General features: G+C 31.3%; 2 protein-coding genes and 1 non-coding gene across 3 annotated transcripts; 1 reads left to right on the top strand and 2 right to left on the bottom strand.

Moving 5' to 3' along the window:
- Nucleotides 1-300: 300 nt before the first annotated feature.
- Nucleotides 301-1,905, bottom strand: LOC126880768 (probable WRKY transcription factor protein 1). Its single transcript, XM_050644822.1, has 2 exons — nt 1,721-1,905; nt 301-1,141 (listed from the first exon to the last, which is right to left on the bottom strand). Exons 1-2 carry the CDS (start codon nt 1,903-1,905, stop codon nt 301-303), a joined length of 1,026 nt encoding a protein of 341 aa, XP_050500779.1.
- Nucleotides 1,906-2,083: 178 nt separating this feature from the next.
- On the bottom strand, nt 2,084-8,029 carry LOC126880767 (uncharacterized). Its single transcript, XM_050644821.1, has 2 exons — nt 7,370-8,029; nt 2,084-2,113 (listed from the first exon to the last, which is right to left on the bottom strand). Exons 1-2 carry the CDS (start codon nt 8,027-8,029, stop codon nt 2,084-2,086), a joined length of 690 nt encoding a protein of 229 aa, XP_050500778.1.
- Nucleotides 8,030-9,993: 1,964 nt separating this feature from the next.
- On the top strand, nt 9,994-10,067 carry Trnat-agu (transfer RNA threonine (anticodon AGU)). Its single transcript has one exon. It is a non-coding gene; the product is annotated as a tRNA-Thr (tRNA).
- The last annotated feature ends 832 nt before the right edge of the window (nt 10,068-10,899 follow it).

Genomic DNA, 10,899 nt, shown 5'->3' with positions numbered 1-10,899 from the left:
TATCAATTTTAAAATTAACCAGTTTATTAATTTCTCCCAGCTTCTTATTATTTGCACCTATTATTTTAATTTTTGGAATTTTGATTATATCTGTTAATTTTAATGTATTAAAAATAAAATTTTCCGAGACTAGAGTACTTTCTGAACTAGTATCAATCATAACCTTAATCATGTTATTTTGGGCCATAGCATTTATATAAATTAAATTAATAGATTCAAAATTTTTATATTCATCTAAAGAAATAAATTCCGAAGGTTTTTCATAATGACAATGGCCCAACTTGAAATTCAGAAAGTCCTCTACATAAAATTTGGATTATTAGGATTGTCAGATTGTGTCTGATCATTTGGATCTAATTCTCGATGTCTTTCACTGCTTTCACTTCTACTATTCATATTTTCTTGCCATGTACTATTCCGTTGACTGTCTTCGCAGCTCTGACCCCTTACATAATTTACCTGTCTGTTGTAATTATATCTTTGTGCATTTCTCCTGGTGTTAAAATCTTGCATATTATAATTATTATTATTATTAAAATTCTCTCTATTACCTTGTCTCTCTTGTCTATTATCATTAGTATTATTATTAAAATTCTCTCTATTACCTTGTCTCTCATAACTAGTATTATTGTTGTTATTAAAATTTTGAGAATTACTACCATACCTATTATTGTTATATGATTGTCTATTTTTACTATTATTACTTGTAATATAACCTCTTTCTACTCTTTGAATAAAGTTAATAAAACTGTCTACTGTTTGAATGTTTTGTACTGTGACTGTTTGCACAACGTCCGCATCAAAGTGTCTAGAAACGTTCAAAACTGTTTCGTCTTCTCTAAGTGGTGGTTCTAAATATTTTGCAACAGTTATTAATTTTAAAGCATAATCTACCGTATTTAAACTTAAATTGCGATTATACTTTCCAAAATATAAAACTTCCCTAAATCTAGCTTGTTCTAATTCACCCCAATAATAATTTAAGAATTTATTTTCAAATGTTTGCAGATTATCTAAATCGTTTTCAATGCTGGCAAACCAGGTTGCTGCATTGTCACTTAATGTCATTCTAATATAATCTTTTATATCATTAATATTATTCACTGATCTTAATTTATGTTTTAAACTATTTATGTATACTCTAGGATGTAAATTTTTTATGTTACCAGAGAATTTTATACCTGTCTCATTTGTTAAATTCAAGTAAGGTCTCCCTATGTCTCTTATTTGTGAAATGTCTTCTATTCTCTGTTCTACATTCCTTATTTGATGGTTGTTTGTTTGGATATTTTGTAGCATATCATCTAATTTTTCTTCAGTTTTTCTCCTTTCTTCGTAAATTTTTGCTTCTAAGTTATATTTTTGGATTTCTATGTTCCGTTCCATATCTATATTATTATCTTTAATAATCATATTTATTTCTTTCTTTTCATTTTCTATTATTTTCTTGTAGTCATTACGTATATCTTTTATTTCACTTGCTAATTTTTTTTCTAAAGCATCAAATTTTTCATCCATCTGTTTTTCTAATCGTTTCACAATTTTAGCATTATTTTCTTCCATTTTTCTGGAATTCTCTTCCAATTTTTGTTCCATTTTTTTCATATCTTCTTTGATTTCTTTAGAATTCTCTTCCATGTTATATTCCATTTTTTTCATATCTTCTTTGATTTCTTTAGAATTTTCTTCCAGTTTTTTGTTGATATGCATCATTAAAGACATCAATGCTGTCATATTGACATTTTCCTCTTGTTCTTGTGTTATTCCTGTTGTCTCTTGTAGAACTGGAGCTACACTCTGCTCTTGTTCCGCCTGCTGAGTTTCTCCGTCCACTTCCACATTTTCTTCCACTTCCACATCTTCTTCGTTCTTTTTGTTTCTTAAACCTTTCCTTCCTTGAGACATTTTTGAGATCTTACTTGTTAAAATCCAATTTAAAATAAAATATAAAATTGATTCTAATCAAAATTATTTCAATTATATGAGAGCATTTATTTTAACAAACTAATTCTTTTAATTAGGAGGCCCCACGTTGGGCGCCAAATTTGTAATGATATATTATTTTTGATATTTATAATGGATATTATTGTGAAATAGGGTTTTTGTCGCGGATCTGAAAGAATTAGTTTGTTAAATAGTTTTTTAAATGTTTTTATTATAATCTAAATTGAACATAAAATTGAATGTTTAAATGTGATAACAAAAAAAATTATAGAAATCTAAATTTGAAAAACAATAACTTTAACTTGAAAAACTTCCTACAATTAAATAAAACAAATTCCAGTACCTTATAATTACTGTCACTGAATGCCTTCTTATTAATATTTTATAAAATTTGAATTGTTGGAGGGCTGAAAAATTAATGGATGTAAGACCAGGTCAATTGTCAGTGTCAAAACTGTCAAATAAAATATTTCTTTTCTTTCTTCTCAATTTTAATTCAACTTTCAACTCCAGGATCAGGAAACAGGATACTATTATTAATATATTGTTTCAAAAATTATTAATATTTACAATTATGGATACTTCACAAATTCTTCTTTATATTTCTAATAAATTATCCACACTATGCTGGTTCAAATTCAGGATACATAGTATTTTTATATATTAAAGGATACTTTACCAAATTATAAGTAAGTTTTCTTCAAATATTTATCTAATTTCTTTTCGATTATACCAAATTTATCATGTTTATGCTAAATTATTATATTTTCTGTTAATTTTCAAATCTTTTTCTCTATCAAATTTATAGCTTCATTTCTAATTTCTTGACTGCCCTCACTTTTGTCATTGTGACACCTCTTTTTATCAAATTTTTATTCCAGAACATTCCAAACGAAAAACAAAAAACATTATGACAAATAGAAAACTTCAATTCCTTCTTTTTTTAACATGCTATGTCAAATTAGTATGTCATCCACCATCCTATAGAGTTATTTTTGTTTTATTATTTATTTTAATTGATTTTAAGGCATTTCAGATCAGAATTATTACTTCTGTATAAAATTAACATCTTAAATGTTAAATATTATTATTTTAACCTATAATTATTGTTTGAAATGTCCATTTATCTATTTACATTATCTCAATTATTAAAAAAAAAAAAACAAATATAAGTTCCTACATAAGGTTTTAATAAATTTCTTATGCTAATTTTGAATGTCCTCATATAAATGATATTTTTTTTTTTTTTTATTTTACAAAATAGTCGCATCAACCTCGGAGGTTATTAGCGACATATACATATACATAAGGTAATTTATTTACATATGTTAGATTTTGTTAAATACATTGATATCTTTAAGGAATTTTACCAAGTGTTCAATTTTACAATTTTCTCCTAAGATTTCACTTGTTGATCCGAGGATGTGGTTGTTCTGTCTCTGCAACTGGTATTTTGGACACTCTGCAAGTACATGCTTAACACTTAGTGGGATATTACAGTTTTCACATAAAGTGGGATAAGTGTGACCAATTATGTGTCCGTGGGTAAGTCGGGTATGTCCTAGACGAAGGCGAGTAACAATGACATGGTGAGTTCTGTTGTGAATTTGAGATTTCCACGGTTTTACAAACGTTTTCACTTCGCGAAGTTTTGAAGTTGAACTGTCCCACTGGTTTTGCCACAGATTTTCGACTTTCACTTTAATAAATGATTTTAAATCATTAAGAACTACATCTCTCACTTCACTCGCGGTTTCACTGTCCCTGGCTTGTTGGGCTGTCCGATCCGCCGCTTCATTTCCTTGGAGGCCAATGTGTGAAGGAACCCATAGGAATTGTACAATATGGTTGTTGTTTTGAATGGTAGCTAGTTCTTTTTTAATTAGGAGAGCAATTGGATGCTTCGTGTACAGTTGGTTAATGGTATGGATGGAACTGAGGGAATCGGTAATTATAAGAGCATTGGATATATTACTGGAGTTAATATGAACGAGAGATTGATAGATGGCGTATAGCTCGCCAGTATGTATACAGCTTAAGGATGGTAGTTTATACTCAAGTGTACTATTTGGAGTAATGACAGCTGCCCCAACTCCAGTAGATGTTTTAGAAGCGTCTGTATATATATGATAGGACTTAGAAAATTTTGTTAGTTTGTTGATGAAAGTATTTTTTATTAAGGAGTGTGGAGTATCGTTCTTTCTAAAGATATTTAAGGATGTATCGGATTGAGGAATGCTTAATATCCAAGGAGGAGGAATTTCTATGAAGTTGGAATAGGTATTTGGTATCGGAATTTGTAAAGTCCTAAGGGTTTGCCTAACTCTTTCGTAGAATGGCGGTTTCATGTTCCTATTTTCAGTATATAGGTTTTTAAAACGATCAGTGAATATGTTATTTCTAGATGGATTGTTTGGATTAGAATTAGCAGCAAATGCGTATGTGAGAGTTAAGTGCATCCTTCTATGTTCAAGTGATGGCTCTCCAGTTTCTGCTCGTAAACTTTCTATTGGGCTGGTCCGAAATGCTCCTGTAGCTATTCTTAATGCCGTATTTTGGATTACGTCAAGGTGGTGTAATAAGGATTCTTTCGCAGATGCATATACTATGGAACCGTAATCTATTTTAGATCTAATTAGGGTTTTATAAATATGGATTAGGCAGTTATAGTCAGCTCCATAGTTTTTATTAGAGAGAGTTTTCATAAGATTAATTCCATTTTGGCATGTTTTTTTTATTTGTAGAATGTGTTTTTTCCATGTGAGTTTCGTATCAAAAATCATCCCTAAAAACCTAATATCATCGGCATAATTCAGGATTTGGTTACATAATTTTAGTTGCGGTTTATTCGGATCACGTTTCTTTGAAAATAACAAACACTTCGATTTGCTGAGTGAAAACTGAAATCCTGTTTTCTTCGACCAGTTTTCGAGTTCATGAAGTGAGGTTTGTAAGTGACGCTGTACTGATGAGATGTTTTTTCCTGAAGATACTAATACCAGATCATCCGCATATAATCTGCCATGAACTAAGCTGGAGTTTGATGCTATAATATTATTAATGGCAATTAAAAATAACGTTGCGCTTATTACAGACCCCTGAGGGGTGCCATTTGCTTGAAGTCTTATTGAAGATGTGCAGTGATTGACTCTTACTTGAAAATTGCGTTGTTTAAGGAAATTTGAAATGAAATTAATGATATTACCTCTAATATTCCAAGTGTGTAATGATCTGATAATATCGTAACGCCATGCTGTGTCAAATGCTTTTGTAATGTCTATGAATACTGCAATAGTTTCCTGTTTGTTTGCGAAAGATTCAAGAATTTCAGATTCTAAATCAATGAGGTTGTCAGTAGTAGTTCGATTTTGTCGAAATCCACTTTGCTCGTTAACCAGGAGGTGATTTTCTTCTAATATCCATAGCAATCTTTTATTAACTATTTTTTCCATGACTTTGCACATTACATTGGTGAGAGAGATGGGTCTATATGAGGAAATTTTAGTTCGTGCATTGTTAGGTTTGAGAATAGGTATAATTATTGAATCACTCCAGGAGGTTGGAAAGACATTATTTAACCATATTCGATTGAAAATTTTTAGAAGAGTACACTTTGCATTGTCTGGCAGTTTTTCCAAGAATACTAAAGGTATATTATCGGGTCCAGGAGCAGAGTTTTTTGTAGTATTAAGGGCAAAGTTAAGTTCATCTAAGGTTAAAGGGATATTGAAGGAACTGTTATCTCTATCTTCACAATCGAGCTGTTGTTTTTCTGTGATGATTTTGTGTTGTATAAACTCTTCGGAATAGTTGCTATTGCTGGAGTTTTTTTCGAAGTATGTAGCAAAAGCATCAGCTATTTCATTAGGTTTTGTTATTATATTAGTATTATGAGTAATAAAAGGCACTTGGTAAAATTTGTTTTTTCCTGATATTTTACGAATATTGGCCCAGACTGTAGATAAAGGTGTTGTACTGTTTATATTTGAGACAAATTTCCTCCAGTTGGTTTTTCGAGCAATTTTTGTTATATATCGAGCATGTGCTCTCTGTTTTTTGTATTCAGTTATGTTAGTTGTGTTACTATGTTTTTTCATTTTATTAAAAGATGCTTTATATTGCTTGATTGCATTTTGACATTCCGTATTCCACCATGGTAGAGGTCTGTGTTTCCTTAATATTTTAGTTTTTCCTATATGTGTTTCTGCCGCGTATGTAATAATATTCGTAAAAATGTTAAGAGTTTCATTTATATCAGTGTTTTCAAAACTAGATTCTTGTGATTCTATGCCTGTTTCTATGGCATCAGCGTACTTGTACCAATTAGCGTTTTTCAGGTTCCATTTTCGGACTGGTTGGTATTCAGAGATATTGTCATCAGAAAATACAGACATTTTTATTGGGTAATGGTCGCTCCCATACAAAAAGGGTAGGGGATCCCAATTAAGAGCAGTTGAAAGAGTTGGGTCACAAATCGATAGATCGATTGCCGATGTTGTACCAGTATGTACATTAAATCTGGTTGGTCTTCCATCATTGAGAATGTTTAAATTTTCTTCAATTAACAAGTCTTCGATTAGTCTGCCTTTGATATTAAAATTTGTTGAGCCCCACATTGGGTTGTGACTATTGAAATCTCCTACTATTAGTCTGGGCATAGGTATTTGTGAAATGAGTGCTTTTAAGTCGGTTAAGGTGATAAGTGTGTTTGGGGGAGTATAGATGCAACATATATTAATGCATTGGGAAGCTTTAACTGAGACGGCTACAGCTTCGATGTCTGTTTTTAGTGGAATCGTTTGTGCTTCAAGAGTATTTTTAACATAAATGGCCACTCCACCACTTGCTTTTTCCTGGTTGTTTCTATTTTTATAAAATGTTGAAAAATTTTTAAATGTGTGGCAATATTGGTCTTTGAAATTCGTTTCTTGGAGACAAATGATAGCGGGGGTAATATCATTAATTAAAAGTTTTAGCATTTCATAATGGGTATAAAACCCATTTATATTCCATTGTAATAAATTGAATGTTATAGTTATAATTATTGAATGTTCAGCTCCTGGGATAATTCAGTCGATGTATCCGTGTCAGGTTCTTCATCCTCGTAGTTGTCTTTTGTGAGCTGTCTCGTAATTTTTTTGTTAAGCTTTGTACATTTCAATTTTAATGAGCGTTCGGATGTATATGAATGAATTTTGGTTATGAGTTTTTTAAATTCTAGAATGTCTGCTGTATATTTATTTATAACGCTGATAACATCTTTTGTTCCATGAGCGTTTTCAAATAAATCAACTGTTTCCTCAAAAGTTAATATTTGCTTTTCGGAATTGAATAATTCTTTAATTGGTTGCATTAGCGTTTCTAATGGTATTGTTGATATTTTTGTTTTTATTCTTTTTTGTTTCTGAGTTGGCTTTGAAAATACATCGTCACTAGCTGATGTCTCAATCGGGGGTGATATTGCTTCAGATACAGTTCGTTTGGAGGATGATTTAGATGTATTTTCTTCGTTGGACACGCTAAATTCTTTTGGTGCTGGATTCTCTTTATTTTCATTAACCGAGCAAGAATTATTGCTTAGACTGGAAGATGAAGGCTGGTTAGTTATGACTATGTGAGGTGAGGGGGCTGATGAGGTGGATATATTTGGTTTGGATATCACTGGCATTGTATTATCTGTAGTTGATGTATCAAGAGGTGTTAGGTTGGTTGTAGATAATATTTTTGTTAGTGGCGTTGAATTATTTGATATGATTGTAGAAGTGCATGTTGTTGAAGGTGTAATAGCAGTCGTTTCTGTTGAAGTTACTGTACTAGGTTCGTTTCTGTTTGAAAGTGTAGCAGTTGGGACAGCTGTTTCTGAGTGATTTACATTTACTGAGCAACTACTGGAAATGTGGCCATGTTGTTTGCAAATGAAACATAAGTTGTCTAATGTCAAAAAAATTCGATTTGTAGTATCTTCATGAGTTATTAAAATGGTATCGGGAATTGGACCTGTGGGTGGAGATACGTAAATATGTCGACGGAAACTGAGTACATGTTTGTATTCAGGATTGTTGGTTCCTATTCGCAAAAATGACATTGATGAAGTTGGTTTTAGCCCTAAGAGCAGTAGTTCGTTTTCTATTACCTTATGCGGGATAGTGGGAGAAACATTGGATATTAGGAGTCTTTCACTTGGAGTAATTAGTCTACGGACTTGAATTTGTGTATTGTTTACAGTGATGAAACCTCTACTGTTTGAAAAAAATTCATCTACGACTTGTTTGGTTGAGAAATAGATACAGATACGATTGTTGGTGATTCTTGATGAAAAAATAATGTGTTTTGGACTAACTAAAGCTCCTACCGCTAACAAGTATTCTTCTAATTTAACATCATTGAGAGAATTAAAAACTACTGCTTGTAGCTTGGATGGATAGATTGTCTCTTTTTGTCTACTAGCTGCAGCAGAGTAAGATAAAGGTTTTTGTGATGTGGATTGCGATAATGATTCATCGCTATTATTTGTGACGTCGAATTCCATTTCTCAACACCATTTGATTTTCCTAAGTACGGACCTGTTCCGCTTCGGGTTTTGGTAATTGTCTTTAAAGACAAAAAATTGGTGTCGATCAATGACTGGTGTTGTTTATTGACGGTTTTATAAAATTCTTTGGTTATGAAATACTTATTAATAGAAAAATATGTACTCACAGAAAATGTTTTTCTATACACACTTAACTAACACTATTATACTTGATGTAAACGTAGTGTAAGAATACTATGATTGGTTTTTGTAAGTTAAATTTACTATTTGTCAGGATCGATCAAAAAGCATGTGTGCTTATTCGATATCAGTCATATAAATGATTATGATATTTAATAATTTTTATACTATTCTGTGGTATATTTTCTATAAATTACATCTATAATCGCCATTTCAATCCATTTTGGTTTCTAAACACTTTAATCGGATACTACGTTCTCTGATCTTCGACATACTCTGTTTTATGGACATAGTCATATCGTTACAATATATATATATATATATATATATATATATATATATATATATATATATATATATATATATATATATATATATATATATATATACCTACCCGTTACGGTATTTAAATTATTAATTTTTGTAAATGGAATTTTTGTAAGTTACGATTCATCAGATTTACTAAATTTACTGGGACTAAGCCACAATTTTACTAAAATAAGTTTATTTGACGTTTCAATTTCCACTTCGGAAATCGTTTTCAAAATGCAAAACATGAATAAATTAAACAAAATTTGTTTTTGTTTGTTTTTAAAAAAGTAAAAAAGTAAAGTAAAAAGTAATAAATTGAAATTGAATTTCTTCTGCGACAAATAATTGTGTTCTATGACAAATAATTCAAACGTTCAACGTATTAATAGGTTTGTTCTAGCATGTAATTTTGTATGGTTTGACACCAGATATTGTACTGCTTTACTGCGCATGTTCAATCCACAAACTGGTAACAAACTGATTTTTGCTAGAACGCTTTTTTATCGGAGAAAATACCAACGTCAAAATGTGACTGGTTTATGTTTGTTATTATTTATAATTTTAAGGTTAGATTAGAAAGACATTTTTCTTATAAGTAACTAAATTCTCAAGATTTATACTAAATATTGAAAATGAATGTTATAAACGTAAATAATGGTAAGTAGTCAAAACATATTATTTTCATTTAAAATTTATAAACCGCAAACAAATAATTCCACTGCACAAGTCACAAACTAAAAATCCGAACAAACTCCGCAAACTTTTTTGACCCTTTGAAGCCAGTTTCCAAATCAAAATTTACTCTCGTTAGAACGGTCGACTAGTAGTTTCAAACCAGTAATGTGTGTGCTTGAACGCCATCAAACAAATGCGCATGCTTCTGATAATTTCAAACCATTTGAAACTGATGCTAGAACAAACCTAATATCTAGTATTTAGCAACGAATTTGGCTGCATATTTCTCTGTAATTTATGAAACATATAGGTTATTAGGTTTATATAGTAAATCATTTATGGAATGTAATGGCGACGTGGCTTAGTTGGTTAAAGCGCCTGTCTAGTAAACAGGAGATCGTGAGTTCGAATCTCGCCGGGGCCTCGTACATTTTTTACTTTAGTTTATAAAATTTGAGTCAGTATGTACATACATTGATGATGGATAGAGTCAATAATAGTAGGGGAGGAAAATATGCTAAATTGGCAGTCACTCGAGCGTTATGGAGACCTATTGGGTTGTGAAGATTAGGTCCTAAAACCAAAAAAAGTTAAATTAAGTTTTCCATAAAATGGAGGACTTTTCATTTTTTAAATTACATGATTTTCCATTTCCAATATTCGCTTTTTCCGATTATAGCGCCATCTATCCATCATTCTAACAAAATGTCTCGAATAAATGTTGCTTATTTTTACATAAAGAAACCAAATCTGCAATAAAAAAAATGGGGGCTCCTATTTAAGATTTTAAAGTAACTCCACCTCCGTGGGAGGTCGTGTTTGGTGCCATTTGATTTTTCAAAAATATTGAAGATGTACGTGTATTTTTCAGTTTTTCGATCTGATGTTCATTTCGCGAAATATCGTGGATTCGTATTTAAAATTTTAAATTTACCCCCCCCCCCCCCATTCTCCTTCTAAGGATAGATTTTTTTTCGGACCCCCCTTAATGAACTCCCCTGTATTCAGAGCCAATATATGGTGGTGGTACATTTTCAGGGTTCAAGGTTTCTCCCCATGTGATAATCTGACGCGCTCGAGTAACTGCAAAAATCCCCGCTTGGGCTCCCCTACCATAAGGGGAATATCCATACCGTTTTGTTTTACCCATTTTACAACATTAAAATGTAAAAAAGGTCGGTTTATCTATGTCTGTCTGTCTGTCCGTAAACACAACTCCGTTATTAGAACAGATTCAATGACAAATGAGGTGTCGA

The sequence above is a fragment of the Diabrotica virgifera genome, chromosome 2 (genome assembly GCF_917563875.1).
Source record: "Diabrotica virgifera virgifera chromosome 2, PGI_DIABVI_V3a".
NCBI classification, from domain to species: Eukaryota; Metazoa; Arthropoda; class Insecta; order Coleoptera; family Chrysomelidae; genus Diabrotica; species Diabrotica virgifera.
The sequence above is the reverse complement of the archived record's forward strand: the minus strand, read 5'-3'. Positions and strand labels throughout refer to the sequence as shown.